At 47.9% G+C, this 21,856-nt stretch overlaps 1 protein-coding gene across 1 annotated transcript in view; it reads left to right on the top strand.

The window, feature by feature from the left end:
* The window catches only part of DNAAF9 (dynein axonemal assembly factor 9), a 131,188-nt gene that overhangs the window by 5,493 nt on the left and 103,839 nt on the right, over window positions 1-21,856 (top strand). The window contains exon 2 of the mRNA XM_058287457.2: window positions 18,041-18,276. Within this exon, the coding sequence (XP_058143440.2) occupies window positions 18,041-18,276 (236 nt within the window). The remainder of the gene's footprint in view (window positions 1-18,040; window positions 18,277-21,856) is intronic.

Genomic DNA, 21,856 nt, shown 5'->3' with positions numbered 1-21,856 from the left:
GGGAGGCAGCTGGCATAAATACACGAGTTCAGCACTCCCATTTTTCTTAAAATTGTATTGTAGTGACATATATATAAAACATGATTTTAGTCAGTTTGACCCTTTTTAAATGTAAAGTTCAGTGTCATTAATTACATTCACAGTGTTGTACACAATTGCCACCATCCATCACCAAAACAGAAACAGGTTGGTAGAGAACGGGGAGTTACTACTATTAAGTTTTATCTTCTCAAGAAAAACACAGCTCATTTCCAGCACCAACCCCTCTGCTTCTTTCCTGCTGCTCCGTCTTGGGAAGGCAGACTTCCATTTGCCAGAGGAGCCCTTTTTCAAGTGTCAGTTGAACGGCCTGGTAGACCACCCTTGAAACAAACCTCTCAGGGGGTCGCGGAAGGCTTTGCCTCAGCTTTTCAAAAGCAATGGGCATACATCGCGTGCAGGGGGCAGCAGTGCCAGGCTCCGCTCCCAGGAGACGGAGGACGTGCCATGGGAGCTCCATTTTAAAGATCCCCACGTCAAATATGGGGCAATGTCGGCCTCGGATGAATAATGCAGGAACGCATTATAAGAACTGAATCAGAAGGAATCCTTCAGTCTATACCGACATCGGCACGGACGTTTTTAGGGAGGCGGTAGATGGGAAAGCGCTTCTTCATAAAAGAATGCCAACTGATCAGTGCAGAAGGCACGATGGGAATGGAACAATTGTCATTTTACGACCAGCCTGGTAATACGTTATCCGGGAGGGAGTCATCAATGGAAGATACAACCATTGGGGTGAAAGGTTGTCGGAAGCGCTGGTGGTGCCATCCCGTGGCTCCAGTGGTAGCAAAGGGGAAAGAGGCCTTTCTCATGGAGAGATCAGCCCCTTGGCCAAGCAGCTACGCTTGGCATCATCTCTACAAACGTGGTGCTAAGACGGACACACGGCATGTGGGGTTTCCACCAAAAATCTGAGCCTAGATTTAGTCTCAAGAAACTGGGGCAAAGCCAGGGCCCCGTGCGTTATGATGCCGGAGGGATTTAGTGCCCGGCGGCTGAGTCGTGGACCTGACCGACACTGGAGCTATCCGTGCCCTTCCACCCCCGCTCCCGTGCGTTCTGGAAGTGGCATGTACCCTCCAATGAGTCCTCCCAGAGCCCTGCTTTTTCCTTCAAGAATGTCACCTGCCCGGCCTCTGTTGTCTGAAAAGAGCAAGCTCGGTCTGGGCCCAGTTCTGCCGTCTTTGTCCGGCCTGCTCAGTGCCGAGACCCGCCAGGCCGGGGCTCCTAGAACTGCCTTGAGGCCACCTTCTTCCGGGACAGCGCTGAAGGGGTCCCCTCGGGCTTCCAGCCCCCCATCTTGTTGCACAGCCCTGTTGCCGCCCTCGGCTCCTCTCTCCCTGGCCTGGGAAGTGGGCCCAGGGTGGCTCGCCAGCGTCAGCAGCCAACGGCCCGTCTTGCCAGAGTCGCCTCCTGGGCCCGGCTTCCAGCCAGCTACCCTGAGTCCTGCTCGCTCTGGAGCTCTCCCATGAGCCACTTGACACCTTGGAGTTTTACAGCAGAAGTGAGCATTCCACAAGGGCACCGGCGTTGGGGGCGGGATGGCTGTGGGGCAGGAGAGGGGGCGACAGAGCAGGGTCAGGGCCTGGCTCGTCCTCGTCCTCGCTCTGTGGCCCCAGCAGGAGCTTCCCCTGCAGCCTTAGGAAGGCCGCCCGCTCCTGAGCGCCGCCCGCTTCTCCCAGGCACCCTGCCCCAGCCGCACCTTCTCCTGCTCACACAGCGCCAGCCTGCTGGGCACACTGCTCTCCAGCTTGCCTTTTTCATTTCATAGGTATTTTGAAAACCAGTGCATACAAACCTAGACGCTTTCCTCGTTTATCTTTCTGGCTACAAGTATTTCATCTCATGATTGTACCATCACATATTTAATCCACGCCCTATGGATGGATATTTAGGTTGTTTCCAGTTTTATCGATGTGAGAACAGTGCAGCTATTGGTATTACGGACAAAGAAACTCTTCTGATTCAATGAAGATTGCATTTGGTTGACGGTAAAAGAAAATACAACTAACAGAAACTTAATCAAATAGGGTGTATTTTTCTCTCATAGCAAGGGAGACCAGAGAAAGAATATCAGGACAAGGACGATTGATCGGTACTTTTTTCAGGGAGCCACAGAAAGCCTTCTATCCTCTCTGCCTTCCTAAGTGTGAGGCTTTCATTCTTATGCTCACAAGATGGCAGCTGCCCCTCCAGGCATTGCTTCCGTTTCCCAGGCCAGAGAAAGGACAGAGGGCAAAGAGCCAAAAGGCATGTCCAAGGCCTCTGTCCTTCTAAAAGAGCTTCCCCTAAAGTCACACCAATGACTTTCATATCATTGGCCGGAGCTGGACCATCTGGCTGTCCAGCCTACAAGATGAAAGATTTTTATTGGGCCTATTGTCACTATGAACAAAACCAAGGTTTTTTTATAGGGATGAAGAGGAAATGGGTATTGGCAGACAGCTAGCAGTGTCTGCCACATAAGTAATTTCACACGTATGGGAGAAAATCTGTGGGATAAACTAGGAGAAATGGAAATTTCTAGATCAGAAAATATGTCCACTGTGTACATTTGTAACTTTGTTTCTTGTTGTCAAGTTGCCCTCAGTAGAAGTTATACCAATTTATACTTCCACCAAGAAACAGGAGTGCCTTTTTTTTAACTTTGCCAATTTAAGTTAAAATTGAATTTTAATTTGTATTTCTCTTATTCTGAAGGGATGTGCACATATGTTCTATATAAAGTGTGTTTATATCCTTTATCTTTGGGTTTTACACCTTTAAAAAAAAACACCCCTTTACTGCTATATTAATGAGGTCTCTGGAGAGACAGCGAAATGAATATTTTCAGTGTACTACACAGGTACTTTTGGAGTCCCCAGCTATATGTTGCTGTCACCTGAAAATATAGGTAATTTTACCTTCCCTTTTCCAATTTTGTACTTCAGATATTTTAAATTTAACTTTTTGCCTAGATATTTGAGAACAGCATTAAATAATGGTTGTGATAATTTAGGAACATTTCAAGTGTTTTGCCCTTAGGCATACTGCTTGATTTTATTTTTAAGACATATATTATTGAACAATCCAGAGATTCAAGTCTCCTGAGCATACACCAACCCCAGGTCCAGTAAAAGTGACAGAAAAGGCGTGTGTAGAGAGGTCACACACTCAGGAGCACAAGTTCCAAAGTCGGACCCACTGGCAAGGCACCGGACTCCAGAGCCATCTGCCACGATCGTAGGACCTGGGATCTCCGCAGCCCTCCCATCGCCTTCCCAGGGTCCAGAGGATGGGGGAATAAAATATGGATTAGAGTGGATTTACTGGTATTCTACTATAGAATTATTGTGACTCTAGCAATGGAAGAAACTGAATCATTTACATGGAGACAGTGCCCACGGGAGTTGCTGAAGGCAGGGAAAGGGAAGAAGAGCTGTGATATGGGGGCATTTTTGGGACTTGGAGTTGTCCTGAATGATATTGCAGGGACAGATGCAGGACATTGTACATCCTGCCATAACCCACTGAATGGACCGAGGGAGAGTGTGAACTACAATGTAAACCATAATCCATGCAGTATAGCAGTGCTCCAAAATGTATTCACCAAATGCAATGAATGGGCCACGATGATGAAAGAGGCTGTTGATGTGGGAGGAGTGGGGGAGAGAGGGGAGTGGGGTCTATGGGAACCTCTTATATTTTTAATGTAACATTTTCTGTGATCTTTGTATCTTTAAAAAAAGATAAAAGTTTTTTAAAAGATATATTATTAATCTATTAAGATGAATCAATATATATCTGTTTTATTAAGAATTTCATCAAGAAAGTATGTTAAATTATGATCAGATGGGTTTTCTTTGTGTTATTAGCATGGAGAATGACACTAATAAATTTCCTAATATTTATCCATCTTTATAATAAACTTGCCAAGAACATGTAATTCTTTGATTCAAGGCTGGATATTTTCTTTATCAATATTTTGTGCAGGATTTTTGCATCTATCATCGAAGATGATATTGTTTATAAATTTACTTTTCGTGTTCTCTGAGTTTTTGGCATCAATGTTTTATTTGCTTTGTAAACAATTTTGGAGGCATTCATATTCTTTCTGTGATCTGACAAAGGTTTAAAATATCACAAGTTTTCCTTCCTTGTAGATTTGTTAGAATCTTCTTGTAAGACCATCTGTGCCTCATTCCTTTTCTAGGGTACAGTCAGAGAAGCTCCATCGTACAATCTCATTTTCTTCTATGGTAACAAATTGTTTCGATTTTCTGTGTTTTGGTGTCAGTGTCATAGTGTACCTTTTTCTATGAAATCACTCTTTTTATTCATTTTATTTGCATGACTGTGAACAAAGAAGTTTTTTTTAAGCAGTTTTATTTTATTTTATTTTTAAAATTTACTTCCCTTCTTCCCCTCTCCCTCCCACTGCCCTGCTGTTTTTGCTGTCTGTATCCATTTGCTGTGTGATCTTCTGTATCTATTTCTCTTTTGGTCTTCTCTTCTCATTTTTTCTCCTCTAGGATTCACTGGGATTCAATCCTGGGGACCTCTGATGTGGAGAGAGGCTCCCTGTCAGCTGCGCCACCTCAGTTCCTGGTTTCTGCTGCACTTCACCTTGACTCTCCCCTTCCTCTCTCTTTTCTTGTGTCATCATCTTGCTGAGTGACTCACTTGCACAGGACTGGCTCATCGCGTGGGCACTCAGCTCACCATGTGGGCACTGACTCACCACGCAGGCACTGGCTCGCTGCGCAGGCACGCTTTCTCTTCTTCTTTTTCACCAGGAGGCCCCAGGGATTGAACCCAGGTCCTCCCATATGGTAGGCGGAAGCTCTATCACTTGAGCCACATCTGCTTCCCCAAAGTAGTTGCTAAATAATTTTTTAAAATATATATCTATATTTATTAGAGAAGTTGTGAGCTTATAAAACAATCATGCATAATGTGCAGAATTCCCATATATCGCCCCACCACCAACACCTTACGTTGTTGTGGAATATTTGTTACAGATTATGAAAGAACATGATCAGACTGCTAGCTTACTTTTGGTATATTTTTTCCATACACCCCCCCTACTGTTAACACCATGTATTAGTCCTGCACATTTGCTATAGTTCATGAGAGAACGCTTGTATCTGTACTGCTAACCACAGTCCATCCTCCACCGCTGGGCTCACTGTGTTGTACAGTCCCGTGCCTTGTACAGTCCACCCAAAGTGGACACTCAGTGGCCCTCACTTCCATCAGAGCTGTGCAGTCATCGCCCTAGTAAACCTTTGACCGTTTTCCTTAGTCTGAAAGAAAATATCCCATATCCCCCTATTATTGACACTTTGCATTAATATGGTAACTTCTTTGACATTGAGGCAAGAATATTCCAATACTGCTGTTAACTATAGTCCATAAGTTATATTAATTGTATTTTCCCATGCATCACCATATTCTTACCACCTTGTAGTAGAAATGTACATTTAAGTTCATAGAAAAACGTCTTATAATTATTTTCATTTCTTTAATCTATACTTATTTCCCCACTCTGATTTTCAATTTTCTTTTTTTTTTTTTAAGATTTATTTTTTATTTAATTCCCCTCCCCTCCCCCGGTTGTCTGTTTTCTGTGTCTTTTTGCTGCGTCTTATTTCTTTGTCCGCTTCTGTTGTTGTCAGCGGCATGGGAAGTGTGGGTGGCGCCATTCCTGGGCAGGCTGCACTTTCTCTCACGCTGGGTGGCTCTCCTTTAGAGGTGCACTCCTTGCGCGTGGGGCTCCCCTACGCGGGGGACACCCCTGCGTGGCAGGGCACTCCTTGCGCGCATCAGCACTGCGCATGGGCCAGCTCCACATGGGTCAAGGAGACCTGGGGTTTGAACCGCGGACCTCCCATGTGGTAGACGGACGCCCTAACCACTGGGCCAAAGTCCGTTTCCCTGATTTTCAATTTTCTGTATCATGACTTACATATTTTGCAAGATTTCTTTGGAAATTTGTTGAGACTTTCTATATGGACTAATCATTACCAATTTTTGAAAATGTTTCATCTGTGCTTTGAAAAGTATGGGCTTTTTACATTTATTCTGTTTTTTTTTAAAAAAAAAACAAAAACAGAACAAAGTTGACAAAGCTAACGGATGACCCTCACTTCTCATCTCTGTGGCATCCTCTAGACTTGCCGGCCTCCTTAGTAAACTGTCTTCACTGTAGGATTTGGCATGGGAAATTCCTGAGGCCTTTCATGCCTGAGAATATTTGTGTCACACCCTCATATTTGAACGACAGTCTGGCTGGAAATAAACTTCAGGGTCTCAGGTTTCTTCAAGGATTCCTGGACTAGACTTCTGCGTCATCACGGGAGTGAGAGCAGGCACTGTCTGACAGCGAGAAAACTGTTATAATGTGCGCTGAATGGCAGTAAAACCCAACTTAGAAAATCTGCCATTTTGGTGAAATCGAGTTGAGCTGTACTCCTACTAAGAATGCACTTTTGATTGGATTAGTTCGCAGTCACTTGGGTCTCCAATGCCCTATGCTTGTAGCATGTCTAGAAAAGACCTTTGCGACACAGTTCCGGATCTGAACAAACACTGATCTTTGGTCCAGGCGATTGGGTTCACGGTTTTCCTTTGGTTGCAGTGAAGCCCTTCCGTAAGGAAGACTCGTGTTTCTCATTTCATATTTTCTTTTTTCAGGTATAAGTGAACTAATATTTTGAAGGTGATTCGGTGCTTTTCATCTTTGCCTCACACACAGGAAGGTAAGGAGTCTTTACTTCCACCCCAAGGACCCGTGTCACAGGTTGGCGTCTCTGGAACCAGGGGCCGAGGCGGACTTGGGGACCAGACATTGCACACGGGTCATCACCCGCGGAGGGGCGGGGAGAAGACAGGTGGTCAGGGAAGGGGTCGACCTGCAGCAGAGGCCTCCGGCCGCGGCCGATGGGGCAGGGAGTTTGGAGTGAGCGTGCCCTCCGGTGTCCTGCCCGGGGCCGGAGCCTGGCCTCTGCCCTGCCCCCGGCCCCACCACTGCACGGAGGCTGCTTCAAGAAGGGTGTGTCCCAGGGAGGCGGGCGCCTGCGGGCTGACCCCACGGGCAGGGCAGGACTCTGCAGTGTCCACAGGCAAGGAAAAGCCAAGGAGGTGAAGTCACAGAGAGGGCCACGAGGCCCAGCTCAGACCAAGAAAGAATGGCTCTCAGGCCCATGGTCTTCAGACTTCAGCAGGTCGGGGCTGGAGACGCAAGGCTACCTCCCCTTGCTGGGTCGATGCTCCCTTTGACAATGGGATGGATGCACACACCTCAGAATCTGAGCATTTATCCCTAGAAAGACTTCATTAGTTATGCTTCTGCTGCATAACAAACAATCCCCCAAAACAGTGGCCGCTAACAACGAGCTTTGACTCCTCATGCACGGCGTTGAGCTCAAGCCGCAGCTCTGCTCGGGTCCGCTGAGACCAGCCGGGCTGGGCTCAGGCTGTGGTGGGATTCACATCCCCCACAGTTCTCATCCGGGCCCAGCAGCTGCTTGGGACTTGCTCTTCTCAGGACAGAGTTGAGGATTCCCGAGGCCAAACCACCTGACACACAGAAACCTGTGCTCACATCCCATCTGCCAACAGTCCCTTGGCCAGAGAAAGTCCAAAGTCAGTGGGGGCAGGACTGTCCAAATTACTGGACTGCGGTGACTGGACAGGACAGAAACCTAATTGCTTTCCTGCTACCCGGTAGCTAGGGGCTTGTCTTGGTCGACTTCCCTAGAAGCGGAGGGTGAGGTGGGGGTTTTGTGTGATTTACTAAGAGCATGCTCCCAGGAGGAACTTGGCAGGAAGGAGATGAGGGTGGGGAGGGGAGGGGCAGGAACAAATCAAGTGTATAGAGAGGAGGTGAGCGGTGCCGTCTCACCTGGCGAGATCCCAGCCTGATCCCAGGAGGGCTCTGGAGCGAGACTTGTACCCAGAGGTGTGGGGGGTCGCCTGGAGATAAGAGGGGCTTTTCCCCACCCGTGCCAGTCGTCCCTGGCCGCGCTCTCCCCTTAGGGGTGGGATGACCTCCAGCCATTTCCTTGTGCTGTGGCTGCCTAGGCCAAGGGCAGTTCTCTGTTGAAGGAGGCAGCCGTGCGCCCGGAGCAGCAGCACTCGCAGCAGGGACAGGACAGAGCCCGGGCAAGGTGGAAAGCTCAGGGCGGGCGCCCAAGGCCCACTGCAGGGAGCTTGGGGAGGGGGCCACCGGGTCCACTGCCTCGTCCATGAAAGACCTTTTATTTTGAAAGATCAAAGTAAAATAACACCCATAGCAAATATTGTTACTTCTTTCCTAATATCCATTCTCCCCTACTTCCTTTACCAAAAAGAAAAACAAACAAGATAACTTAGCTGGCCCATTGCCCCCAGAATAAAGACTGCAGCTCTCAGATTCTGTACCACAGGCATGGTCATAGAACTAAATTCTGGACTCCAGGTGAAAGCAAAGTGTCCTATGGAAGTTGCAGGGACCTCTCTTAAGAGACAGCTGTATCACTCTTTGCTCCTTCGGTGTCCTCTGGCTGGAGCTGGGACAGCCCCCCAGGGCTGCTTGCTGATGCAGGGAGGCCGCCGAGGCAGGGGCCCACGTGGGGAGGGGTCCTCAGTTCCCCACATGGCTCTGAAGCAGCCGTAGTGTTTTCAGCACAGGGAGAGAAAACCCACCAGCTGAAACTCCTGTAAATGAGTTTGACTGTTAATCACAGGGCAGTGTAACCCTCATCAATCCAACACTCGAGTCAGACTGAGAAGAAATTTGAAAACACGCTACATCTATTTTGCCAAACTGCCACCCTCCAGTAAGCTTGTACCCGTTTAGCAGGGATCAGAGTATCTACTTCTCTAAACTGGTTACTATTATTCTAAAGATTGGTCAAATTATTATTATTTTTTTTAAGATTTATTTATTATTTATTTCTCTCCCCTTCCCTGCCTCCCCAATTGTCTGCTCTCTGTGTCCATTTGCTGTGTGTTCTTCTGTGACCGCTTCCATCCTCATCAGCAGCACCGGGAACCTATGTTTCTTTTTGTTGCCTCATCTTGCTGTGTCAGCTCTCCGTGTGTGCAGTGCCATTCTTGGGCAGGCTGCACTTTTTTCCGCACTGGGTGGCTCTCCTTATGGGGCGCTCTCCTTGCACTTGGGGCTCCCCTATGTAGGGGACACTCCTGCATGGCAGGGCACTCCTTGTGCGCATCAGCACTGCGCATGGGCCAGCTCCACACGGGTCAAGGAGGCCCGGGGTTTGAACCGTGGACCTCCCATGTGGTAGGCCCTAACCACTGGGCCAAGACCGCTTCCCAAGATTGGTCAATTTAATAAACAAAAGACCAGTTCATTGTTCTTTCAATTTTTGTTTCCCAGATTTCCGGTCAGGTTGGACATATTTTCATCTCTTTTTTGGCCATTTATATTTCTTCCTGTGAAAACTGCCTATTTGTATCATTTGCCATTTTCATTGGAGTGTTTATATTTTCATAGGGATTTGAAGGTGCTCCTTGTTTATCTGAAAATTTTAAATATGCTGATAAGGACAGAAGCTAGGTACCCATCGCCCAAATGAACAAATGTTGATAATTTGTCTATTTGCATCCATTTAAAAATAAATAAATAAAACATTGCAAATGAAGATGTACTCACCAAGTTCACCTTTTCAGTCTCAGAAGCAAACACTACATGCTGTTGTTTTAAAATAGGTTTTATTTTTTAGAGTTATAGGTTTTACAGAAAAATTACACAGGAAGTACAGAGTTCCCATACACACCCCTCACACACAGTTTTCTCTGTATTACACTGTCATGTTTTGGGATTTTTTAAAAAACTTTTTTACCTTCACTTTTCTATAGTATCATTTTGGTATGTTTATTTTAATTTATATTAATGGTGTCATATTGCACATACTCTTTTCTAGCTCATTTAACTCTCTTTCTGAGATTTATCAGTATTCATTTTAATTGCATATTACATTGCATGACTATTCCACAATTTATTTATTACTCTATTAATAGACATGAAATCTACCCCACCCCCAAATTTTATTCTTGCAGACAATTTGGCATACCACATGACCCAGCAATTCCATTCAGAATTACTTACCCACGAAAAATGAAAATATATGGTCACACAAAGACTTACATATGAATGTACAATAATTTAGTCTTAACAGTCCCAAACTGGAAACCACCCAAATGTCTATCAACTGGTAAATGAATAACCACATCATGCTGCATCCAAACTCTGGGATTCTACTCATCAATAAAAGGGAACAAAGTACTGATACATGAAACAAGGTAAATGAATCTCAAAATCATTATGCTGATCCCACTTATATAAGTTTCAGGAACAGACAAAACAGATCTATGGCCACTAAAATCAAATCAGGGTTGCCTGGGCCTGCTGTGGAAGGTCTGACCGCAGCAGAGCACCAGGGAACTTTATCTCGGATCATCCAGGAGTAGGTTTGCTTGATTTAGCAAATAAAAACGCAGAGAGCCCAGCTCACTTTGATTTATACCCAACTGCTTATACATACATACATTGACTATTGAAGAAAAATAGTTCACTGGACATCCACTGAAAATCATTTGTTGTTTACAGAAAACAAACTATAGTATTTAAATTACATACCTCTTTAATTATATTTCTCTGATCATTTGGTTCTCCTTAATGGTTTCTCCATTTTCAGAATTTGCTTATGAAATTTCTTGCAAAAACAATTACCTTGTAGCACTGCTTCTACAGCGGTCACATCGAGCTTAGTTAGTTCTTTCGTCCCTTGAACATTCTTGAGAACACTACGTTGGCATATGAACAAGTACGCTGAATATGCACCAGCATAAAGTCAGGAACTCGGAGGACAGTTCTGTCGGAGTCGCGGACCCAAAGGGTATCGGGAATGAAAGACAAAGAGAGATTGGGATCAGGAGATCTGAGAGCATTGAAGCCTCAAGCTCATCGGACAAATTTATTAGTCTCAGGGGCCTGCTTATATACCCCAACAGGCCGTGAGAAGCAGGAATCATTCTAGACAACTATTACCATTAGCTCATTCAAAATAATACAGTGGTTTAGATAGAAACCAAAGCTCACAATGTTCTATTATGTTATTGAAACAAATATACTTATGAATCTTGTTGCCCAAGTCGTCCCGTGCTATCAAGTCCTGGTTCCGTCAGGATGTTACATTTCCCTGCACGTGCACCTCTAGGGACAGCATGACCCAGTTGTTAAGGAAGTAACTTGCTATTATGGAAAAACTTGCCTTTGTTTCCCACACTGTTCTTCAAATTGGATTTGTTGATGCGAATGCTCCCTTTCTCGGCATGAGCTTGCTTCCCATCTGTGACGGTCCGAAGCTCTGGTGTGGACCTGAGGCACATGGCACCTTGGCCCAGGGCGCTCCAGGCGAGGCCTTTGGATGCGGTCACTTCGGTAGGCGTGGCCCGGGGTGGACTTAATCCCCTAGTGGAGTCCTTTAGAAACAGGAGGAATTCAGAGGAGCAGAGAGGAAGTCAGGGGAAGCCGAAGCCACGAACCCCAGAAGAGGGGGGACCAGCAGGTGCCACCACGGCCTTGCCTGGGACAGGCGTCCAGGACCGCTGGCAGCTGCTCTTCGGGGAGAAAGCGTCGCCTGACGACACCTTGATTTGTACGTCTTCTCACCTCAGAACTGTGAGCTCACAGGCCAGTAAACACTCCTGTGGACGGCTCTGCGTGGCCAGCCCGGCCGACGGAGGCCACTCCTCAGGACTGCGCTTCTCTGACCAGTCCACTTAGAAATGGTGTCTGCAGACAAAACAAAACAAAACAAAACTCGTTGTCAATTTTTATTCCTTTCTTCTTCAACACCTTAAATGGTGATTCAACTTGTTCCCATCCTGAAAGAATAGTTAGTAACATCCAATTGAAATAATCAAGTTCTTTACAGGATGAAATCTGTTTCAAAAGACAGTCTTGGCAAATGCTGTAATCATTACCCACTTCAAGTCACAATCTTTTCCTGTTTATAAGTAAGTCCCTTTTCAGAACAACCTTGACACTTAAAGGGACACGTTTTTCTTAATTCTTTCTAATGCATTCAACAAAATCCTGTATGTGATGGAGTACTTCAATAGCACTATTTGCTCTTCTTTTAATTTGCATACTTCTGTTACTAAAAAGATACAAGAAATAAGTAGGTATCCCTCAATGTATTATTTATTTTTGACCTTGGATTTGGCGATATATTCTCAGATATGACACCAAAGGCACAAGAAACAAAAATAAAAATATAGATAAACTGGATTTCATCAAAGTTAAAAACCTTTGTGCATCAAAGCACATTACCAACAAAGAGAAAAGACAACCTAGAGAGTGGGAAAAAACACTTGCAAATTTCATGTCCGACAAGAATCCAGCACCCAGAACACATAAAGAATTCTTCTAACTCAGCAACAAAAAGACATTCAACCTAATACAAAAATGGATAAAGGACTTGGGTAGATACTTCTCCAAAGAACAAACACAAATGGCCAATAAGTACATGAAAAAATGCTTGACATCCCCAGTTACTAGGGAAATGCAAATTAAAACCACCATGAAATATCACTTCACATCCACTATGATAGCGATCATTTAAAAATATATAAGGGAAATAGCAAGTGTTGGTGAGGATGCAGAGAAATTACAACCCTCACCCATTGCTGGTGGGGATGTAAAATGGTGCAGCCTCTGTGGAAAATGGTTTGGCGATTCCTCAAAAAGTTAAACAGAATATGTCCCAGCAATTCCACCCCTAGGTATGTACCCAAAGACCTGAAAACAGCTATTCAAACAGACACTTGCACCAACGCTCACAACAGCACTGCTCACAGTAGCCAAAAAGGTGGAAACAACCCAATTGTCAATCAATGGATGAATGGGTCAACAAAAAGTGCAATAAAGGAATGAAGCCCTGATCCATGATAAAAGTCAATGTACCTTGAAAACATTATGCCAACTGCAAGAAACAAGACACAACAGTTGCATATGACATGATTCCATTTATATGAAATACCTAGAATCAGTAAACCCATAGAAACAGAAAGCAGATTGGTGGCTGTCAGGGGACGGGGCGGGTGGGGACGGGGAGTGACAGCTTAATGGGTCTGGGGTTTCCTTTGGGGGTGATGAAAATGTCTTGGAACTAGATAGAGATGACGGTTGTGAACCTCTAAATGTATTAAATGTCACAACTCAGTGCATTATTTTCAAAGGCAGTAAGAATTTTGGGGACCTTTCCTTTACAATGAAACCATGATTTCAGTGCTTCAAATAAACTGACAGTCCCCTCAACTGCATTTGTTAAAGGGAACTAACAGGTTTTTGAATGCAAGAGAACGGAATAGTGACTATTAACAAAAGCACAAAAATCCCTTGATTTTTCAGTTCAAACTGTATAAATGCTCCACAAGAGAACAATTTCCTAGCCGTTCCTTCAGTGGAAAGGGCGGCAGGTGCCTTCCAAGCAGCGCTGTGCAGAGCGCGCCAGGCCGCTCGCCGGCTCCTTAGCATCACTCGTGCTTTACTTCAGCGTGGGATGAAAGTGTCTACACCTTTATGCACCGCCCACCAAAATTTGTATTGTACGATCTCCCTCAAAAGCAGTACAATTTTTATTAGTAACCGCTAACTTAATAAGAGAGTCTCTGCAAAAATTTCTCTGGTTTCTGACGCCTCACCTGAAGGGGTTTTACAGTCCTTTTTCATAAGAGACACAATCAAGGGGAAATTTTTCTGTATTGTGATTACTTGCATCCATGGTTCTGCCATAAAAAGGTGAACGATTTAGATCTTTGATAATTGGTGCAATAGTAAATGCAGCTTCACTTTTTTTTTTTTTTAAAGATTTATTTATTTATTTAATTCCCCCCCCTCCCCTGGTTGTCTGTTCTTGGTGTCTATTTGCTGCGTCTTGTTTCTTTGTCCGTTTCTGTTGTCGTCAGCGGCACGGGAAGTGTGGGCGGCACCATTCCTGGGCAGGCTGCGCTTTCTTTTCACGCTGGGCGGCTTTCCTCAGGGGCACACTCCTTGCGTGTGGGGCTCCCCCACGCGGGGGACACCCTTGCGTGGCACGGCACTCCTTGCGCGCATCAGCGCTGCGCATGGCCAGCTCCACACGGGTCAAGGAGGCTCGGGGTTTGAACCGCGGACCTCCCATATGGTAGACGGACGCCCTAACCACTGGGCCAAAGTCCGTTTCCCAGCTTCACGTTTTTTATTACTATTATTATTATTGCCATAGAGTTTGTCCTGTGTTTGAAAATTTGCTTGCAAATTTTGAACATTCTAATAGTAGTATGTTAAAAGAGGATTTTGAACTGGAGGTTTGATGACAGTGTACAGAGTGGGGGTCATTATAACTTCTGCTGCAATTATTTATCTTCTTCAAATGAATTTCTATTAATTGGAAATTTGTTATTTTAGCACTTTCTTGGTGCAAATTGAAGAAATCACACATTGTTTACACTTAGCTATTAGAATATGCTGGTTTATATCTCAATTTTCCATCATTTTTAGAATTGAATGAACAATTGCAGAGTGCACAAGAGCATCAAAGGGCTTTCTCTCATTTAATGAATATTCCTCATTCAGAAAATTCACTGTGAAATTTACCCTCGCTTTTTGACATTTTGGTGTTTGGATATACACAAACAAAAAACAGGTGATTTGCAATTGATTTTTATAAGGGTGCCAAGACAGTTCAATTGGGAGAGTCTATTTTTAAAAATGGTGCTAACACAACTGGATTTCCACAAACAAAAGAATGAGTTTTGACCCCTATCTCATACCGTATTAAAAAATTACTTCAAAAAAAATTTTTTTAAAGATTTATTAATTTATTTAATTCCCCCCCCTCCCCTGGTGGTCTGTTCTCTGTGTCTATTTGCTGCGTCTTGTTTCTTTGTCCGCTTCTGTTGTGGTCAGCGGCACGGGAAGGGTGGGTGGCGCCATTCCTGGGCAGGCTGCACTTCCTTACGTGCTGGGCGGCTCTCCTTACGGGGCGCACTCCTTGCGCGTGGGGCTCCCCTACGCGGGGGACACCCCTGCGTGGCAGGGCACTCCTTGCGCGCATCAGCACTGCGCATGGGCCAGCTCCACACGGGTCAAGGAGGCCCAACCGCAGACCTCCCTTATGGTAGACAGATGCCCTAACCACTGGGCCAAGTCCATTTCCCTAAAAATTACTTCAAAATTCATCAAAGATTAAATCTAAGAGCTAAAACGATTAAACTCTTGGAAGAAAACATAGGAGTAAATCTTCATGACCTTGGATTAGGCAATGGAGTCTTAGACATGACACCAGAAGCACAAGCAGTAAAAGAAAAAGTAGATAAATTGGGCTTATCCAAAATTAAAAGCTTTTGTGCTTCAAAGGGCACCATCAAGAAAGTGATGAAACCACAAAATGGGAGAAAATTATTTGCAAATTATTTATCTGATAAGAGATTTGTGTCTAGAATATATAAAGATCACTTACAATTCAGTAATAAAAAATGGGCAGAGGATTTGAATACATATTTCTCTAAAGAGTATATGCAAATGGCCAATAAGCACATGAAAAAGTGCTTGACATCATCGTCATCAGGGAAACGCAAACCAAACTAAGGCGAGTTACCACTTCACATCCACTACGTGGTTATAATTAAACCGTCAGATGGCAACCAGTGTTGACATATACTGCTGATGGGAATGTAAAATAGGGTTGTTGCTTTGGAGAACAGCATGGCAGTTCCTCAAGGATGGAGCCCCATGACCCAGCAGGTTCACTTGTAGGCATGTAACCAAGAGGAATGAAAACCTGTCTGCCCAAAAGTCTGTACACAAATGTTTATCGCAGCAGCTCTATTTATAATGGTGAAAAAGCTTAAATGAAAATGCCCGTCCACTGATGAATGGATAAAGTGTGAAGGAATCCAGCCACTTACCGTATGAGTCCATTTATATGAAATGTCCTGGAAGGCAAATATAGAGACAGAAAGGTGACTGGCTGTCCGGGGCTGGGGTGGCTTGGGAGATAGGGGAATGCCAAATGGGTAGGACGTTGCTTGTTAGGGTGATGGAAATACTCCACAACAGCCTGCGGCGATGTTGCACAACTCCGTGAATATATTAACAACTGATCCGAACAGATTGATTAGGTAATCTCCTGGCTGCATCACTGCGTTTATCACATGTTCAAATTCAGCTCAACTTAGACAGGAGTCGCACCTTTGAAAGGGGTACAAAGTAACAATAGATTGAACTCAGTATCTGATGGGGGGGAAAGGGCGAATTTCTCATCTACCTGCAAGGGAGACTTGTATGGTCAGGCAGGGTCTCCCTGAGCAAAAGCAGAGCTGATTTTACTTGAAGCCTTGGAAAGCCTGACGTTGAGGGAAGGACTGCGCACCTCCAAGGTTCCGAGCTCCGCCCTGGTCGGTGCGCCAGGCCCCGCCCCTGCGCGAGCCTCCAGCTCCAACTTAGGTCAGCGCGCCAGGCCCCGCCCCCCAAAGCCTGGCCCCTAGGAGGCGGCACTTGATTGGCTGTTGTCGCCAACCTGGGCTGTCGCTGATTGGCTGGCCTACAGAAGCTGGAGCCCAGTTAAATTTTTTTTTAAGATTTATTTTTTATTTATTTCTCTCCCCTTCCCCCCCCCCCTTTGTCTACTCTGTGTCCATTCGCTGTGTGTTCTTCTGTGACCGCTTCTATACTTATCAGTAGCACCGGGAATCTGTGTCTCTTTTTGTTGCACATCTTGCTGTGTCAGTTCTCCTGCATGTGCAGCGCCATTCCTGGGCAGGCTGCTCCTTCCTTCGTGCTGGGCGTCTCTCCCTACGGGGTTCACTCCCTGCGCGTGGGGCTCCCCTACGCGGGGGACACCCCTGCGTGGCACGGCACTCCTTGCGCGCATCAGCACTGCCTGTGGGAGGCCCAGCCGCAGACCTCCCGTGTGGTAGGCGGTCGCCCTATCCATTGGGCCAAGTCCGCTTCCCCTGTTATTGATTCTTTAACGGTCAGAGCTATGGAGGGAAGCCCCTGTTGATTGGCTGATATTCAGAAGCGGAGCCTGGAGGGAGGCTGACGCCCATTGGCTACTTTCCAGAGCCGCCAAGGGCCGGAAGTGCTCTGAATAGTGATGGCCACCTTCTCTCCAGGATTTGAGGCTTTAGCTGAAACTCCTGACCCGCTCTTTTGGTTTTCCTTTAGATTCTCTGACCATAAGGCAGGGGTTCTTAAGCAGGGGCTCGTGAGCTTGAATTGAGCCCTGCTGGTGCGGGTGACGTAGCTATTAAGAACACACAGGGCGGTGTGGATTTAGTAAGGGGTCCGTGGAACGAGAAGCCCTGCCCTCGGGGATTGTCCAGCTTTTTACTTGTGGAGCTAACGCTGCCATTTTAGTGACTTAAGCGCCAATGCTATGGTGGAATAAAAAAGCTCTAACTCTTTCCCTGACAGAAGACGAATACAGGGCGTGTGCGCCATCCCAAGTCCTGCAGGACGCAGGGCAAAATCCTCAGTGCGTCCTGCGCACAAGGGGCGCTGGCATCGGATTGAGGCAGTTTCCCCCGTTTTACGGACGGAAAGACGGAGGCGCGGTCCAGTTAGGACGCGGGACGGCGGACCCCAGGCCCTTGGGGCCCTTGAGCGCAGCGCCAAGAGCCGGCTGGGGTTTGGAGGGGGGGGGGGGCGCGCAGCCAGCGGGCGGAGGGACGGCCACCCTCCCGTGGGACAGCCCCGCTCAGCCCAGCGCGTGCAGAGGGCGCGGCCTGGAGCCGCCCCCGCCCGCGCCCCGCCGCCCGCCACAGCCCTCTCCCCTAGCCCCGCCTCTCCCCGCCCCCTGCGCTCCAACTCCGCCCCGCCCCGCCGCCCGCCACAGCCCTCTCCCCTAGCCCCGCCTCTCCCCGCCCCCTGCGCTCCAACTCCGCCCCGCCCCGCCGCCCTCCACAGGCCTCTCCCCTAGCCCCGCCCCTCCGCGCCCCGCCCCTCCGGCCTCCACAGCCCTCCCCTGGCTCCGCCCCCGCCCCGCCGCTCCAGCTCGGCCCCGCCCTCGGCCCCCGCTCCGTGCGCGCGCCCGTCCCTGCCCGCTGCCCCGTGCGCGCGCGCAGGCCCGGGTGCCCCTCGCCCGGCTCGGTCCCGTCGCCGCCCGCCGCCATGGACGTGCCCCCTCCGCTCCGGCTGGGGCTGCCCCGCGTGCGGCCCACGCCCGGCCCCAGCCGCGGGTCGCCCTCCGTCAGGTACGCGGGGCCGGGGTGCGGGCTCGGGGGTGCGGCGACACCGCCCGCGGCCGGGCGTGGCCGCCATGGCTTCTCCCGGCAGCTCCCTGCGGCCGTTTCCCTGGGAACGGCTCTCCTGTGGAGACCCCGTTACGACACCCCCGAAAAGATTCCCACGGAGGCCCCCCCCCCTATAGGTACCCCACTTGTGTCGCCATCGAGCGCTTCCCCCCAAGGGCTGCCTGGAACAGGCCGCACAGGGACGTGGCGCCGTGTGGAGAACCCCAAGTGGGCTCCCCAGAAACGGCCTCCCTGGAAAGCCCCCGCCGCAGGTCCCTCCGCACCCTTTCCCGGGGCCGCGGCTCCCCTGAAGAAGAGCCCCCCACGTTCACAGCGGCTCCCCTAAAGAACCCCCACGTTGACCGCGGTTCCGCTAAAGAATGCTCCCCTAAAGAGCAGCCCCCAGTTAACCGCGGCTCCCCTCAAGTAGAGCCCCGACGTAGACCGCGGCTCTCCCGCCGAGCGTGCCCGCCTCCCCCTCCCAGCCTGCATCGCGACCCCCTCGCCCGCGCAGGGGGCGCCCGGTGGGGGCGGGGAGCTGCTTTGGGGGCGCAGAAGGGAAGCCACCTGGGTGGAAGGGGACGGAGGCCGCGAGCCCGGAGGCCGTGGCCTCGGGGCGGGGCGGTGTCGGGGACGTCCCCGCCGCCGCTCCCGCGCGTGGGAAGCGCCGGCCCCGGCGCCCGTGGAGCTGACCTTGACCGGCTGCCATTGTTCGGGGCTGCGCGGAGGGGTTCGCAGCCGCGGCGGGAGGGGGCGAGCGCGGGCGGCGGTGCTGCCTACCTGTCGGGAGCCGGCGGAGGGGCGCTTTGTGTGCCTCGTCCCTTTATTCAGGGCACTCAGCGGAGCAGCTAGGGTTCTGTTCCCTTGGAAGGAGGTTGCCACCGTCCACGTTCCGGCTTTCCCATGTCCTTGTTACGGTGCTTGGGGTGTTGCATTTATACTCTGCTTGCCATTCTGTTTTTTGGTTTAGCTAAGCCAGGTTCATGGAGAGCAAGAACTAAATCTTAGATCCCTGTCCCTCTTTCCTTTCCCACCTTCCTTGCTCCAGCCCGCAGTTAGTCGGTGTTTGTTGAGTGAATAAAGGGTGGGGGAGGTGGGGCTAGACGCTGCTGAACCCTCTCCTCTGGGAGCTCTAATTTGCATGTCATTGGGCAGGTGGATATCCTTGGAACTTCTGCTCTGCCTTTCAGTGGAATGCCTTGGGGCCTTAGGATTCCTCCTGTTTCTCCATACTGTTTATCCCTCGCCAGTCCTTCCCTGCGTACTGGCAGACAGTTTCGTAATTAGAAAGTATTTGAACTTTGTGTAGAAATTGCACGAGCAAATTTAGAACTTGGAGCAGCCACCCGTTAAATCTAGGCTCTGTGTAGGCTTGAAGTCCATCCCAGATCATCTTGAGTTTAGAAATCTTGAGATTGGGTCATCACCCAATCCTCCTTCAACCATCTTTGAGACTTTTAAGGGAAAAAAAAATCAACTTTCCATCTCCAAAATAACTGCTATCTTTCTTGTTTCTAGTAGCATGCAATTTTTAAAAAAATAGTGTTTTATGTTTAAAATTATGTTGGCTAACTTTGCTACTCATCAGCAAACTTTGAATCTCCCATCAAAGGGTCTGAATGAAACTTGTTAGACTTCAGACCAGGTGCCAGGAACCCCAAGGCCTGCTGTTCCATACCTTTGGTAAAGAAATTTGGTGAAGGTCCCTTCCTTTCCCCACGTCTTATACAACTGGATATGCTTTCTTGCCTGTTCTTTCAAGGGTTTGCGTGTGAACCACTGACAGCCATCTAGCAAGCAGTGGCAATAACAGGTCCATGGTCTTTGCAAAGAACAGATGGGAGGCAGCCACGCATGTGTGTGGTGGGCACATGGCTCATGAGATTGACCTTTCTGGGCAGCAAGCTGTTGTCATTCCTCTTCTGCTCTAAAGACGTGGAGGTCAGAAGCAGCCCATAGTGAGCTGATGACCATGGACGAAGTTAAAGTATTCCTGACAGCCTCACAGCTATAACCCTTAGATGTTTCCTTAAGTTACCACCATGTTAAATTTACTGTTTTATTAAATGATCTCTGGTGAACACCCATAGTCACTAAACCACAGGTCAGCAAGGTTGTGATTGCTTTCAGTATTTATTATTTTTTTTAGAAGGTACTGGGGCTTGAACCTGGGACCTCGTATATGGGAAGCAGGTGCTCGACCATGAGCCACACCTCCTCCCCTGACTTTTTATTTTTCCTATCTGGTTGTGTCATCGTCTATTTTGGTGCTTTGCCGCCCGGGGCCTGCGCCTCTCCATGCAGGTCTGGGATGCCTTTTTTCTTTTTTTTACCAGGAGGTCCTGGGAATCGAACCCAGGTCCTCCATGTGGTAAACGAGGGCTCAGTTGTTTGAGCCACAGGCACTTCCCCTGACTGACTTTTGACACCTTACTTTTTGAGCCGGTTTGGGCTCAGCACTTTCCTGTCACCCATATTTGGCTTCTTTCTTGAAGGGCAGGATTCTTGTTGGCATACTCTCTTAGTTTCTGTTTATCTGTGAATATTTTGAACTCTCCATCATGTTTGCTGCTAACATTGCTGGATAGAGTATTCTCGGTTGGAAATTTTTTTCTTTTAGTACCTTGACTATGTCATACCACTGTCGTCTTGCCTCCATGGTTTCAGATGAGAAGTCAGCACTTAATCTTATGGAGCCTCCTTTGTATGTGATAGTTCTCTTTCTCTTGCTGCTTTCAGTATTTTCTCTTTGTGTTGAGCGTTGGATAACTTGACAAGTATATGTCTTGGGGTAGGCCTGTTGGGATTTATGCTGTTTGGGGTGTTTGGCTTCTTTGCTACACTCTGACTCCCGGGTAAAGAAGCAGCAGGCCTAACTGGAGAAATAACATTCCTAACCCCTAGGCGGTCCTTTGCAATTGTGTGATTCTCTTCACAGTAGAGTCCATTTTCACAGGAGAATGGAGATCAGGATTAAAATGATGTCGCTCATAACTAGAGGCTTCTTTTTCAGGATGTGCTAGTCATTAGGTCTGTCCATCAGGTATTTTGGGCCCTGTCTCTTGTCTGCGGCAAAGTGGTACTTACTGGCCATGTGCGTTGCTGGGGGACAGCGGATGTGGGCAGGCGTGATGTGTACCCCGGTGTGGAAAGTGCTCCTGGTGTGTGATCCCCGCTCTTTCCCTCTGTCGTCCAGGTGGCAGCTGCTCCGCCAGTCGGGCCAGGGCAAGCTCATAGTGACCTAGGTTTGGCATGTAGAGTGAGCAACAAACCTTCATGTTTCAGGTTACTGGGATTTTAGAGTTATTACCGGAATATAAGGAACCAGTGGAAATCTAACTGAAGTCTAATTTCCTATTTCAGAGTCTCTTTCTGCACAGAGATCCAATCCATTCCTGCTTGGGACTTGTTCAATGGTTTGAACTTCCACTGCCTCTTCTTTTTTTTTTTTTAAGATTTATTTATTTATTTAATTCAAACACCGCCCCCCCCCCCCCCCCCGGTTGTCTGTTCTCTGTGTCTGTTTGATGCGTCTTGTTTC

Source organism: Dasypus novemcinctus, chromosome 24 (assembly GCF_030445035.2).
Source record: "Dasypus novemcinctus isolate mDasNov1 chromosome 24, mDasNov1.1.hap2, whole genome shotgun sequence".
NCBI lineage: Eukaryota > Metazoa > Chordata > Mammalia > Cingulata > Dasypodidae > Dasypus > Dasypus novemcinctus.
This window is presented reverse-complemented; position numbering and strand designations above follow the sequence as displayed.